The 14,934-nt window shown below is 60.7% G+C and overlaps 1 protein-coding gene across 6 annotated transcripts in view; it reads left to right on the forward strand.

The window, feature by feature from the left end:
- MAD1L1 (mitotic arrest deficient 1 like 1) overlaps positions 1-14,934 on the forward strand; it is a 283,750-nt gene that overhangs the window by 214,102 nt on the left and 54,714 nt on the right. For all 6 annotated transcript variants that reach the window (XM_088798795.1, XM_088798799.1, XM_088798796.1 and 3 more), the window contains one exon: positions 10,849-11,053. In XM_088798795.1, coding sequence (XP_088654921.1) covers positions 10,849-11,053 — 205 coding nt within the window. The remainder of the gene's footprint in view (positions 1-10,848; positions 11,054-14,934) is intronic.

Consider the following 14,934-nt stretch of genomic DNA (forward strand, 5'->3'; position numbering starts at 1 on the left):
AGATCGACCGGACGGTACGAGGAGGAGGACACAGGCCATGGGGGAGCCGGCTCAGGGAAGGGCGGGAGGCAGCCTCCCTGAGCACCCGCCGCTCTCCACGCAGGCTCTAGAGCAGTCGAGGTACAGGCAGCCTAGAAAGGAAATGCGGACCCATTACATAATTCCCCGTGTAGAAAAGACGTCCGTGGAGGGGTATTCGGACAAAACGCTACATTCTAAAAGAACCGTCTCAAAAGGAGACTTTCTGACACCCCACCACAGATATTATAGCTGATCTTTAAAAGTTGCTTTGTTTAGCCACGTGTCCCAGCAGTCTGACTCCTGGGTCTGCGCCCAAGAGAACCGGAAGCGGGGTCTCAAAGATACCTGCACCCCACGTCCACAGCAGCGCTGTGCACAGGCGCCAGGAGGCGGGAGCAGCCCGGTGTCCACTGACGGGTGAATGGCAGACAAATGTGGTCCAGTCGCACAGTGGATGTTACTCGGCCTTAAAAGGAAGGACACTGACACCTGCTGCAGTGTGGATGGACCCTGAGGACACTGTGTGAAACCTGAGGACACTGGATGAAACCAGCCCGTCACAAAGGACACACTGTGTGATCCCACTGACATGAGGACCTAGGGGAGTCAAATTCACAGAGACAGAGAGTAAGAGGGTGGGGGAGGGGAGGGGAGTGAGTGTTTCTTAGGGACAGTCTCAATTTGGGAAGATGGAAAGTTCTGGAGATGATGGTGGTGATGGCTGCACAATAGTGTGGATGTGTTTAATGAACAATACGCTTAAAAATGGCTAAGGTGGGAAATTTTATTTTATGTGGATATTACTGCGATTCAGAGTTTTTTATGCGGCTTGGTTAGGCAGCTCTGGTATGGCTCAGGCTTGGGGCAGGGGAAGCAGGGCCCTGGCGGCCGTGCTGAGCGCGTGGGGCGGCTGCTCCGGGGCTGCTGTGCTCCGCCCGCCCCGCCAGGCGCGTCTCCTCTGCCAGCTGACCTGCCAGCCCGGACTGGCTTCGGCACGGTGGATTTCGGCTGCCAGCTATTGTTTGCTCTCTGAGCAGGAGATCGTGACAGCCGAGGCCGGCTGATTTCAAGGCTCACCTGCCCAGTCGAGCAGGGACGTGGCTCGCACGGTTGGCAGGCCCCGTGACGTGCTTGTGGAATGGCAGGGGCGTAGGGACAGTGGTCTGCAGGCTGCTCGGGACATGCACAGACGGATGAGTGCGTGTGGCTGGTGTCAGGGCCTAGGGGCCCAGGTGAGTGGCTGGTGTCCCGTGGACTGCAGAGAGCTCCACCCGATGAGACGGAAGCTTGGGGTCAGCAGAGTCTCTGCCCAGCATCAGGAGGAGGGCCTGCTGGCTGGGTGAGGAGTGGGGCGGCTGAGCCAGGGCTCAGCCCAGTCGTCAGTGGCCACTGCCCCCACACTTACCCTCCACTGTCCCTCACCCTGAGTTTTGCCAAAGCTGCCACCTGTGGGGCTTGCGGGACAGGGCCTGGGAGAGGGCGGTGGCAGTGGGCAGTGGGGAGGAGCCAGGTCAGGCCGAAGCCGTTACTCAGCCTGGACGGCCACCAGCCAGCCCTCCTGACAACGAGAGCTGCCTCTCACCCCTGCCCGGCCGGAAGGGCACATTCCTCTCACAGCAGGTCGTTCAGGGCGGCTGGGGTGGGGGTCAGCGGGTGACTGCCAAGTGCTGTGACTGGCTGTGCTGGCTGTCCCCTGTCTGCTGATTAGAGCCTGGGGTCCGGGGACTTTGATGAGGGCGTGCAGGCCAGCGAGGTGGTACAGGACAGGTGAAGGAGACGTGTGTGGCCTGGCGTGGGAGCGGACTATGGACGGACGGGGGCAGGAGGGCTCTGCTCTAGGCCCTTCCCTGCCGGCCGCCTGCCCCGCCTGTGCTGTGAGAGCCTGCATTCCTCAGCTCCAGGCGGCTCTGCTGGGGGCACGCATCTAGGGAACCTGCCCAATCACAGCGCGTAGCTGACAGAGCCGGGCTCATCGCAGGCTGGCAGGACGCGAGCATCCGCTGGGTCCCCTGCGTCCGCTGCCCGGTGTCCAGCTGAGGCCCTCATGTCTGCCTGGTGGGGACCCTGCCCGGGTCTGTGCAGAAACCACCCCACCCTGGACATCTCAGTCTCCGTCCACCTGTCCCTCTGTCACCACTAGGTCTGCCTGAAGCTGTGGGGCACACGTGGGTATGATGGCCCAGGGGCACATGGAGGCTTCGAGCCCCTGTGGGGACAGGACAGTCCCCAGGGGCCTGCAGCTGGGTTTCAGGAACCCTCGGCTTCGCTCCTCACCCCCCAGTGAGGGGTCCTGGGTGGCTGCATGGGCCTCGTGTCCTCTCTGGACCTCAGCTCCTCACTCCCTAAGCGCTCCCAGGGGTGCAGATGTGGGGTCCGGCCGTGCTGATCCCTGTGCCCCACGCTCGTGCCCTGCTGTGAGCACACGCCCTGAGGGCCCGCTCGGGGGGACTGGGCCAGCTGTGTCCACAGCTGCAGAGCAGTAAATGTCCTTGAAAGCCCACTGAGTGCCGAGTGAGAGATAGGCACGTTCACTCCAGCTGGGGAGGCGTGCAGGGCACAAGGACCTGCCTGAGGTCACACGGCTCCTGGGCACCGGGCTGCGGGCTGGGGTAGCAGCAGGGGTGAGGTCGCTGCAGCAGGGCTTGGGTGGCTGCCTGACCCCATCCTGCCCTGCCTCTCGGACCCAGCAGGGACCCCAGAGCTTCCCCCACACCCCCCTGAGCTGTGCTTCCTTCAGCTGGGAGAAGTATTGATTTAGCTTTCAGGCCGGTGACTTATAAATATGCATGAGGATGGGCGGTTATTTAACCGTGCTTTTTAATTCTCCTTGCGCATCTCTGCCTCTTACCAGCAGGGTCTCTTAGTATGCGTGTCAGGCCCTGGGTGGCAGGCACCTTCCCCCAGGGGTGTGGCCAGCGGGCAGCTATGCCCCGCCCAGCAGTCCATCCACAAGCCGGGGCGGGGGCTCTGGGGCTTGTCCTCTGTGCGGGTCTTTCATGCACCAGGCCCAGAAGGCCCTTCACGACCAAGTTCAGCAGCCGCACGCTTCCACAGGTGGGAACCTGGGGCCCAGTGCGCACAGGGGCTCAGGGCTGCCGGCAGGTTAGGAGCAGGACTTGAACAAAACAGGAGTAGAATAGGTGCCGCCTGCCGTCCAGGCACCTCCCACGGGACTCAAGACGCTGTCCAGTGGTCCTGGATGCAGAGGGACATGGCCAGTCACTTGGCCTTGCACAGAATCTGAGTGACAAAAAGAATCCATGCAGTGGAGAGGAGGCAGGAGCCTCGGGGCTCCCGGGGGGCGGGCAGGGCGCACAGGCCCATGGGGGAGCCCTCCTGGCCCCAGCCTGTCCCAGGTTTGCTGGTGATTTAGGGAGAGTCTCTTGCCCTCTCTAAACTCTAGACACCCCCGTGTCCTCAGAACATGGGGCTAATGTTCCCTGAGCCCCGAGCCCCTCACACGGCACAGACCCCTCTGTCACAGCCTGTGCCAGGCGCCTGCCTGCTGGGGCCCTGTCCCCCAGGCACAGATGGGGTCTTCTTGCTTAACTGCGCTCAGTGACAGAAGCGCCTGGTCTGCCGCCCCCTCGGCACGGGAAATATGTTGGTGTGGTCAGTCATCGTACCAGCACATCAGAGGAGGTACTGAGCTGTTCCTTCTGAGATTCTCGTCGGCGTCTCAACAGTTTCCTCAGCGGTGGATCAAACAAGGCAACACATTTTTAGCAGAAGATTATAGCCATTTCCCCCTTCCGTCCTCAAAGCTGTCATCTAGCAGCAGAGCTCAGCAGAGTCCTCGCATCTGCTCATCTTCCACAGAGCAGCCCCGACGTGCTCCTGCAGACCCACGCGGGTGCAGGGTGCCGGAGAAAGGCTGGCTCGCCTCCCCTCATGGCCGGAGCGAGAGCACTGGCGGGGTGAGCTGGTGGCTACACGGCCCCTGTCCTCACATTACTGTCACAGCTGGGCCTCTGGTTTCTAAGCTCGCGGGAGCCGTCCTGGTGTCGTCCTCGTCGGGGATTATTATCCATTCTTCAGCTCGGCCTGGGGGAGCTGGGAGCAGGAATGGGGGACACAGGCCATGTCTCCTGTGTCCCTGGCACTCGGGCTCCCCTGGAGACTGGCCTCCACACCCCCAGCACATCCCCTGGAAGCCCCTAGGTTTTCCCTGCTGCCTCAGTCAGGCACGTCCTGGAGGTCAGCACAGTGGGGCCTTCCATGGTCTCTGCAGTTGGAGCTTTGCGGGCATCTGGCGGCTTCCAGCATAGTGACACACGTGACTAGTGGCAGCAGAGGCTTGTACGGCTCCCTCCCAGAAAATGACCGCTGGCCCCACTTCAACCATCTCAGGAAGTGGGCACAGGCTCAGCTGCGTCTGCCAGGACCACGGGCTCACGTGGAGGGCCGGAAGCGGAGGCCGAGCCAGCCTTGTCTGTCTCGGCCTTCGAGGCCCCGAGCCACCAGTCCCGAGCCGCTCTCAGCTCATTGCCCCTAAATGATTTTTGGTGAGGGACCAGTGCAGTCGTGGGCGAGAGGCCGGTGGTGACCGAACGGGCACCACAGCACAGAGCCTTCTGAGTGGTGCCTCGATGCCCATGGCTCAGGTGGGATGCCGCAGCTTCAGCAGCGGGAGGGGCCTGGGGCTGCCAGCTCGGGATGGCTCCTGCCCTTCACTTCACCCAGCGCGCCAAGTGCATACTCTCAGTTACTGCAAAGAACCGCCATAAACAGCACCAACACAGCTGTGTGTCAGCATCGTGACTGGGTCAGAGTGGGACCCCTCGGCCCTGTCTTTACCTTGGAGAGTCCCGAAGGCACTGGCCCAGCGTCCTCCCAAGAAGCCTGCCCCCCAGGTGGTTGGGACCAGGAGGCCCTTGGTGCCCCCATCTCGTCTCCTGTGTAAGTAACCTCCTCCAGGGGGCTGCATCAGTTACCTGGGGCTTTGTATTAAAGCAGCAGCCATCTTGTCTCCTGCTGGTGGGCCTGCTGGGCTGGACCCACTCGGGTGGCTAAAGAAACGGCCTCGCTCCTTGTGGCCTTCCGTCCCAGGGAGGCCCCATCGCGTGTTCACGTGCAGGCTCAGATGTGTCACAAGAGGGCTTGCCGACCACCAGGGGCTTGGACCTCACACGTGCCACACCAGCCTAGAGACAGAGTGAGGACTTCACAGGGAGGTTTCTGGGGACAGTGGCTGTGATGTGACCCTGTGCCCCCACTTCAGCAGTGTGCTGGCTGCACACGTGAGCAGGCCCTCGCCCGCTGTGCTGCTCGTGCCGGGTGGAGACCTCAGCCTCAGCTCTTGTCGGTCCTGAAATGGGACAGCTGTGTTGGATGCTAGCCCTCGGGCGGGAGCAGAGCAGGCGAGAGTGGTGTCGGCAGGTTCTGCCTCTGGCTCACTCTTCAGTTTGAAGGTAAAATGGAAAGAAGAAGGTGGGCTGAGAGGGGCAGAATTGCTTTGCCATAGGCTGCGCTCGCAGGGCATGTGACATCCTCTCGGCCTGATTCTTTCTGCAGGGCTGGCCTAGTTCAGGGACACTCCCCTCATCCGAGACCTCGAGCTGGCAGACGCAATGCCACTTGCTCCCACCAAGCTGAGGAGCACTGGGGCAGCCCTGAGACTCAGCCAGTGGCTGTGCTCGGCCGTTCCGAGCCTGCCCGAGGGTGGGCTCCACGCCAGCGGTCACTTCTCCTCCTCCTACCATCTCAGCAAGGCCTGTAGCCTCCTGGGCCTTCATTTCCTCATCTTTACAGCAGGGCTAGGATTCTGGGACCTTAGGCATCACGCAGGACAGGGCAGGGCAGTGAGCAAAGGCGAACTCCCCCCGGGGAGCCCAGTGAGCCTGTGGCTCCCGTACCCCACAAAGGACGTCTGTCCACTGAGAAGCCTCAGAAACCGCCTCCTTCCATCTGTCGCTTCTTTACCAAGTGCCCATGTGTCTCGGCCACTGCTCAGGGCTAAAGAGGGACCAGGATGTCACTGCCCGTGTCCCCATGGGGTTAGTCTCTAGCGTGAGGAACTCATGGCCTCAGTGGGGAGATGGACGTGTATGCAGTTACCAGTGTAGGGTAGGGAGGGCTCTGAGAGGACGCAGGGACCAGCCAGCTCAGGGGTGGTGGTGGTGGGCAACCGGCTGGAGGTCAGTGGCAGCCCCCTGGGTGTAGGAGACAGTGGGAGCAGGACCCCAGAAGCCCGGAAGCCTGGTGGTGTGTGGTGCGCCTGCTGGTCCATGGCGGTTGGTAGGCCACCGGGCCAGCAGAGGGACAGGACCAGACCTTGGGGGATACCGAGAGCATTTGAAATTCATCATGAGAGTTGTGCACAGTTATCAGTGTCTGAGTCTGGGACGTGAGGCTGATGACGTCTCCCTGAAGTGGCAGCGCCGTGACAGTGGAGACTGTGCCCATTCACCTGTTTTCAGTGCTCGGCAACATGCCTGGCGCACGGGCTGCTTGTTCGTAGGTGGGTGTGGGTGACTGCCACGTGCTGCCCCTGGCTTTTGGTCACAGCAGCGTGCCTGGAAGTTCAGCTGTTGCCCCGGGCCGGTCCAGCCCTCCACCTTAGGGATAGTGCCACCTGGAGCAAAGGGCTGGCACCACCTGAGCACACAGGCATGGCCCTCCTCCCAGAGGAGCCAGGAGTGACCCCTGAGCTCCGGCCTGGGCAGTCCTGGTGGGAGGTATTGGGCTACTTCTGACCTGGCTGCCCAGGGCCTAGTGCTCAATACTGGATGGAAGGAAGAAATGGAGGGGAGAGGGAGGTCAGAAGGATGGATGGATGCAAGGGAGGGAAGGAAGAAAGGGTGGCTAGGAAAGGTCCGAAGGAAGGGAGGGAGGGAGGAAGGGTGGCTAGGAGGATGGGTAGGTGAACTGATGGAAGGATGGAAGGAACCCAAGGGTGACAGTCAGTCAGTGAGCCAGTGTGTAGGTGAGTGAGGGAGAGAGAAACTGAAGGTGAGGGAGGGAGTGGTTCAGTGTGGGGGAGACACGGGGCGGTCGCAGTGCCCTGTCATCTCCAGAGGGCGTCGCGTGAGAAGCACACGTGACACAGAAACGGAAACCTCAGTGCAGACTTGGCAGCCCCTGGAGTGTTTCAGTCGACGTCACCCCGTCGTGCTCAGCTGTCTGAGGAGTGGTCGCCCTCATTTGCCAGGGGAGGCGCCCAAAGCCATGCTCTGCAGTTCAGTCGGCAGCAGAACTCAGTGCGGCCGTGGCCCAGGCCCTCCGGTCTGTGTGGGCGAGAACCAGGACAGAGCTTATCCCACTCCAGCCGTAGTGCTGTCTGCCAACTGAGCAAACCTCTGTACACACAGGGCCCCTGCGGCACCATTTGGGGTGGGTGTGGCCCTGCTCCCCTGTGGCTAGAGCCAGAGACTTGGGGACCGGGAGCTGATGCAGCTTCATCCCCAAACGGTGGAAGCAACTTGTGTTGTCACCAAGTCAGCGGATGGACCTCAGTGCCCGGTCCACTCATTGTGACACCTAGAGCTTTCACAGGCCCGTCATTTCTCCCAGTCCATCAAGTCTGTGAGAACTGTTTTCTCTCCTACTCTGTGCGGTTGGTTTGGTTGAGCCCTGCTGATCCTCAGTTTGATCCTTACCTCCTCTGACACACTGACGCGTTCTCTGTGCCTGCAGCTCCCGTCAAGGGGAAAAGCTCACCCACAACAGAGCCAGTCACTAGAAACCGCGGTCTTGGGTGGCAGCCAGGCGCCGTCTCTCCTGAGTCTGGTGAGACTGAGCGGCCTCCACATCTGCTGCTGTGCCCAGCGCCCTGTGGGACCCCTCCCAGGTGTGGGCAGTGGGGTCTTGGGGATCGAGGAGGAAGGGGTGGCCAGCTCGGACCCACAGCTCAGACCCCAGACCACACCTGCTTCGTGTCCTGAGGGAAAGAGGGAGCCTTCACTCTCTGACTTGGGAAGTGAGGGGTGGATCCAGGCCAGGCCCAGCCTGCCAACCTCTGCTTTTTACATTTTTAAGGGGTGAGAAACTGCATTTGGACACTTGGGGGTGATAAGAAACCCAGTTTGTGTTCCACGGTGCACAGCACACTCATTCTCCGGTAGCCCCCAGGTGGCTCTTCTCAGGACGGAGACAGCATGACGTGAAGCCTGCGCCCCTCTGACAGTGTTTGTTCTCCTCTCCCTGTGGTGGACGCCTCCACTGTGCCCTTCAGCAAGGGGCCGCCAGGGTTCACACTTTCCCTGCGAAGTGGTGTCAGGAAGCAGTTTTACCTGGGGGGGGTCTTGCTGCCCCTTCCCACCTCCCCTCCTTCCTCCATTTTTGAGGTACATTCTGAGGGTTTGGGGCTCAGGCTGGCTGAGGGCGGAGCAGTGGCTGCACATCTGCAGCAACTTGCAGGGGCGCTCCCCACAGCAGCCTGAGCTCCCTGCTCTTTCCCCAGAGGAGTTTTGTGATCTGAATAAAGATGCCATTTCCCGTTCTCCCTGAAGAGGGAGGAGAAATGTGTGTGCAGAAGGCACAGGCTGTGGGAGACTGGATTGTCAGAGGAGAAGGGGTCCCTCGGTGTCAGAGCTAGAGGGGGCAGGTGCTTGTCTGCTCGGCTGTCTCAGGGTCCCTCGTTTGCAGAGGCGGACAGGGTCCCAGGGCCACCAGCTCTGGGGACGCCGTCTCTCGGAGCACTTGGCCAAGGGAGACCCCAGGCCTGTACGCATGTGTGTGCACCGCCAATCTTGTGAGCCCACGACCACCTGTTGGGGCGGTGCTTCCTCAGCATGGCACTTCTCTGTGGCAGGCTCCCTCCCTTACCCTGAGGTGGCCCCTGGCTTGTCAGGGAGGCCCAGGGAGCTGGTGGCCAGAACAGCTCCTGCTGTGACCTCCTCAGGGCCTCAGAGCCCTGTAGACCCTCCTCCTGGCCGAGGACTGCAGGGCTCAGAGCGTAAGGGCAGCAGCCTCCCCGTCCCCTCCCACATGGGGTCTCGCGACACCTGTGCCCTCGGGAGGGAGGGGAGCTTCCTCTTAAGGCAGCGAAGCTGCTCTGTGTGCCATTGTGATGGAGGATGCATGACACTGCGTTTGTCACGGACAGTAGAACTCAACGGCACGAAGAGTGAGCCTGCAAGGATGTAGAATTTTAGAAATCGCCCAGGAGGATGGAATCCAGAATGTGACCAAAGGTCTCGCGTAGGTGATGGGAAACAGCCTCACTGCAGGGGGACTGTCAGGTGCTGGGAAATGGGGGGGTTTGTAAACTAACGGCAGAAAGAACTGCACGCTGCCCTGTGCTCGTCGACTGGTTCCACAGAGATGGGTCAACATCCTCAGGCTGCTGTCGCGTGTCCCAATGGAACAGCCAGGCCCATGCACAGTGGGTGGGGGGAGCCAGGCTGTCACTGCTGGAGGCGGTTAGAGTCCCCATGTACTGCAGGCTCCGGTGTGGACCGGGTGCTACCTACAGAAATGTCCATAGATAAGCGGATTGACACAAGGCAGCACACACGTCGCGTGCACACACTCTTCCTGGCTCTGCCTGCTGAGAGGCCCAGGAAGCAGCAAGCACACCAGCGCCCAGATCCTGGGTTCTGGCTCCATCTCCAGGCAGTGGAGCCCCAGCCCCGTGTGGACATCGCTGGCTCTGGGACGGAGCAGGAAACACACAGGCTGAGCCTAGAACACTTTCTAGTTCCAGAAAGGAAGGAAGTGCCCGAAAATGTACCACCTGGATGGGGCATGTCAGGGAGACCCAGGAGCCAACAGAGCTCCAGTGGCCAAAGCAGTAAGATGGGGAGCATCAAATAAATGTCCAGTCACCACTAGTACCAGTAAGGGATTGAATAAGTACGTGGGGAGAAGAGACAAATCTCAGGTGTGGCTGCACGATGACTTCTGGCGCAGTGTAGGCAGGGCAGGAGAGCCCCTTCCCGTGGGCAGACCTGCACCACACGCAGCCAGGGACCAAGGTCGGAGCTGCACCTGAGGGGTGATGTGTGATGGGCACTGCACCTCTGGGCTCTCCTCCCCAAGCCCACACCCCCAGGCAGTCAGGAGGAGGACATGGTCCCAGCGGAGGACGCTCTGCAACACCCCCGGGCAACACTCCTGACAGTCAGGTCATCCGAAATGAGGACGGTCTGAGAAACTGTCACAGCCCAGAGGGGCGGAAGGAGATGTGATGACCAAAAGTCACGTGGGTCCCAGAACAGGAAAAGGGCGTGAGGAGAACTGGGAAATGTGAAGAAACGCATCAGTATTGGTGTGCGAATGGCACCGAGGCGGCACGGCGCTGCAGCGTGTAATAGGGGCTGCGTGGGGCACCTGGGACCTCGGCAGCGTTCTCGCTGATTCTGTCGCCTGTTTGTTTTGGCTGTACGGGCCCTGCTCCGAAGGGTGAGCAGCCGGCCCAGGTGGCGGCCCAGGCTGGCTGGCGCCCCGAGTCACTGCAGTATTTGCCGACAGCATGTTGAAAAGCGTCACACTTTGTAAAAGATGTCGCCTCCGTCTCTTTGTACATTGGGTGGTTAAGACTGAGAGGAGGGGCTCGTGTGTGCTGAGCGTCTGCGATGTTCCAAAGGTGCGTCGGGCAGGTTCTCTGCTTCCTCCCCCATTGCTTCCTTACACCCTCTGGAGGTAAGTGGTGGCAGCGTGCCCTCAGTGAGGGGCACAGATGGCCAGAGCGGTGACGTGCCTGGCCGAGCTATGCACATGGAGGAGGAGGGCCGAGAGCTGGGCCCCGGCCGCCATGTTTGCCACACCCGACCCTGACTGTCACCCTCAGATGACAGGTGTTGGGCGCCGCAGACCTGAGCGTCTGTGTCCTGTCTTGGCCGCAAAAGCCGTGGCTGTGCTGACGTCTGCCCTTTGGTCCCGCAGGGTGACTACGACCAGAGCAAAACCAAAGTCCTGCACCTGGCTGTGAACCCGGCCAGCGAGGCGCGGCAGGGCCTCCGCCAGGACCAGGCCCGGCTGCAGGAGGAGTGCGCGCGGCTGCGGACCCTGCTGGGCGCCCTGGAGAGAGGCGGCCCCGTCCCGGCCGGCCTGGAGGCCTCGTGCCTGCCGTCGTCCAAGGAGGTGGCAGGTAGGCCCTCCCTGTCCTTGACAGCCAGTGGGGTGGCTTGAGCGTCCGTCCATCCGTCCTGTGCAGGCAGCCAGGCCAAGGGAGGGCCAGGACCGAGCATCGCAGGGGCTGTGCAGAGAGTGACAGAGAGGCTCCGGCGGCAGTGGGCAAATAAGTGGCTGAAATCTTTTCAGACGCCAAGAACAAGTTAATACCATTTATCAGTTTACATGGGCCCATTCATCACAAGCAAATCCAATGCTCCATGGAAATAGGGCCGTCTTTCGCTGGTCTAAGTGCATTTCGCAGGACCCAGGGGCCCTCTGCAGAGGCCACGGGAAGCCGCTTTCTAATCCGCGCTCACCCCGCACGGCGCTCTGTAAATCAGGGAAGCGACCTGTGGCCACAGGGCTCGTCATCTCCAGTAAAGTAACTGCTGGTGTCTGTCACTCCAGGCCTCAGAGTGTTACAGTCGCCGAGTCCTGTCCTCAGAACGTGCGCTCGGCAAGTGCAGAGAAAAGCAGGTCCATTGATGCAAAGGAGGGGACCCTTTGGGGGCCCAGTTTTCCCGGGGTCACCGGACACAGTGAACCCTGTGGGGAAGCCGGATGGCCAGAGGGGCACCTGCAGCCTCTCTGCTCTGGGAGGAGCTCCCCGCCCGGGCCTTCCAGGAGCACAGCACGCACGCCCCTCGGCTTGTGTCTGCTGAGGGCTCTCCCTGCCTGCCCTCGGTGATGTTTACAGGACGTCTGCACTGGGGCGAGGCTGCCGCTTTCGGACATTTGCCTCTTGCCTTTCTGAGTGGTTCCTCCTCCTGTGAAGCCCATTCCTGCTTCCTTTCATGTGTCTGCCATCCCGGTGCAGGCAGGACACTTAGCGTGAGCATCTGGGGTGGAAAGGGCGTGTCCCGTCATCTTACCCGTGACATGCCCCATCTGGAACCACTCGCTCTCGGCATCGCTCCTTTGTCTGGGGTCTTGGATACGGTCCCCTCTCCCTCCTGCCTGCTCTGTCAGCCATCCATGGAAACTGCCTTTTGCACAGGCAGCGGTCGTAGCCCCTGAGACCTGGGGGCTGGTCCCGGCTCTGGCATCAGACTTTGAGTTCCCAGTTGTGCACCTCTTCACATCGTCACCCTCTCGAAGCTGCAGAGTCTCTACTATAAAACCGAGACTGACGAGCCTATAGGAGATGGGCCTCAAAGCCCCGACACAAGCCTGGTGCATAGTAGACCCCATTCTTCCTCTTAGTCTTGTCACCTGTTCCCACGACTGTCGTTAGTGTGTGATGGTCCCCAGCACCCTCGGCCCAGTGTCTTCTGTGGGACCGGGGGCCCGTGCACCCTCGTGGGGCCAGCTGTGCCCAGCAGTATGGAATTCAGTGGGACCCTGCGGCGTCCGCCGCTGTGTGCCTTGGACACTGGGTAAGGCTGTGTGCGCGCCGGGGGCTACGTCTCCATCATCACCACCGAGGTCTTGGACGGGGAGTGCAGGGCGTGTGTGTGCAAAGGGCTCGCCGTCGTGTTCATGCACATGGTACACTCTGTCACACGTGCACGTGCACACGTCACACACACTCATGCCTCACGTCAGCCTCTCCCGTCCTGTTTTCAGAAGTGGGCTTTGGACCTCTGTGCGGGACTTAAATCGAGTCCCATTTTCTGTAGCTATGGAACTCTCTCTGTTCTGATGATTGTTTCCTGGTGGAGCAGAGAAAACTGCTGACGCCAGGTGACGCCCGCCAGAGCGCGGGCCTCCAGCACGCCACCCTGGGAGCTGCTCTGCCTCCCGACCATGCAGCTGGCCCACGTACTTCCAGTCTGTCCACCTGCAGCGCCGGCCCCTGGAGGCCGCTGGGCAGCAGCCAGGGGAGAAGATTCTGGAGTCCTGGCACACAGAGCACACAGGCTTTCCAGAGCACCCATCCCCCACTGTCTCCCATGAAAGCCTCCTGTGAGCTCACTCAGCCAGCAGGGCATCGTGCTGTGGTTTCCAAGGTCCAAATTCTTGCCTCCTCCCGGGCTCCCTCCAGCCCCACGTTCTTGAAACATCCATGAGCTGAGCTGGCAAGCGGGAGCGCTTTCCGGTGGTGTGTCCTCGGTGAAAGGGCTCACACGGGTCCCTGCCCTCATCTGATACGGTCAGTCATCCCTCATGGCTGTTGGCTCTCCGTGGCCAGCGCTCAGCAGGAGGACATGCTCGGTGTCTGGGGAGGGTGCTGTGACCGGACCCAAGGCCTAGTGGGCGGGGCTTAGAGGAGGTGCTTCTGCGTCACACTGGGGGAGGGCGTGGGTTGGCTCTCTGGAGAGACCTTGGAGCATCAGTCAGGCCCCAGGTCACCTAGAGCAGGGCTCAGGAAGGGGGCAGCCCTGGCCCAGCCTGTGTGGTTCAGGTGTGGATGGAGAGGAGGCCCGCGGGCCTGGGCACCCAGGCACAGACAGCTGACGACGTGGGCATCTGCTCTATCCCCCTCCTTGAGGCCCCACTAAAACCAGAGTAAGGGGATTGGGGTTTTGTTCTGTAAGAGTTTAACTGACGAGAGAGGATCCAGCAGCAGTTCTTTGGAATCTGGGATCCCGCGGTGGGAAGCTGAATGGTGAGCAAACCCAGGAACACAGGGCTGTGAGGGTGGGAGAGCCGAGCACCACTCCCAGTTACGCCACAGAACTCCCCAGAGTCCCGGATTGGCAGCAGTGGCCCTGGGGGAGGGGTACTGGCTGAGACAGGAGAGGTATGGCTGCTCCCTGGAGAGCGTCATTGAGAGGCGGTCAGATCCCCACGTCTCCCGTCCAGCTGCATGCAATGGGCAGTTGCCTCTCCCCCAGCAAAAATGAAAAGTGGAAGACAGAGCAGTGTTTTCTTCTCCTGGAGCAGTGATTCCAGAGTGGTCCCTGCTGGCGGCAGCCTCCAGGAACGTGCAGAAATGCAGGGTTTTGGGCTCCCGCTCAGTCATGCTGGGTGAGAAATCTTGGGGGTGGGCCAGCCATTTGTGGTGACAGGCACCACCTCACGTTTGTGAACCGCTGCTCTGGAGGGAGCTGCAGAGGACCCCCGCCCAGTGCACAGTTCAGCACTGACAACTTGGGAGCCAGAGTGGACAGGTACAAATGGATCCGACACCCACCCAGCCCCTCAGCCCACACCCGCTCCGTTCACCCCCCAGGGCAGGCTCCTCTCGGGGCCGCTGACCAGCCTGGCAAGACCAAAGGCACTGGTGTTGGGGACCCCAGAAGACAGTGTGGCCTGTCACTGCACAGGGGGACCCGCTTGGAGGGCCCTGAGAGCTCACTCCTGATTATTAGTGGGTAACCAAGGACTGCCAGACGCTGAGAAACAGAGCAAGATGAACGAGGAGGGAAAAACGTCACTCGGCAGGAACACACCCTCAGAGGCAAGTAAACCTCCGGCGAGTTGTACCAGGGGACCCTTGGAGGTGAGGAAGGACGTTGCGGCAATGAAACAAGAGCAAGAACGAGACGGTTTAAAATGCTTTCAAACAGAAAAAAAATGTACTTTGTAAGTTACAAATATCAAGAGTTAAATGAAAACCTAAGTAGAAGATTTATAGAATAAAATAGGGAATGTTTATCTGAGAAGTAGAACAAAAAGACAGTGAGATGGAAGACAGGAGAAAAAAGGTGAAGAAACTTCGAGAAACAGCCGGTGAGATCCAAAACCCAAGCAGTCAGAGCCTCAAAGGGGAGCGTTTCCCGGAGGGAAGGGAGGTGACTCTGCCTGTCATGTGGGCACTCAGAGGCCATCCCCACCAGGTTCACGTGGGGACAAGGGGGAGACCCTGAGGACTTAAGGGAGGAAACGCAGGTGACTTGTCGAGAGATCAGGAGTTGGGATGGCCTCGTTCTTCTCCACAGAGGCCCTGGAAGCTGGGAGGCCCAGATCTGT

Source organism: Rhinolophus sinicus, chromosome 5 (assembly GCF_057876585.1).
Source record: "Rhinolophus sinicus isolate RSI-liver-muscle chromosome 5, RSI-T2T, whole genome shotgun sequence".
Lineage (NCBI taxonomy): Eukaryota > Metazoa > Chordata > Mammalia > Chiroptera > Rhinolophidae > Rhinolophus > Rhinolophus sinicus.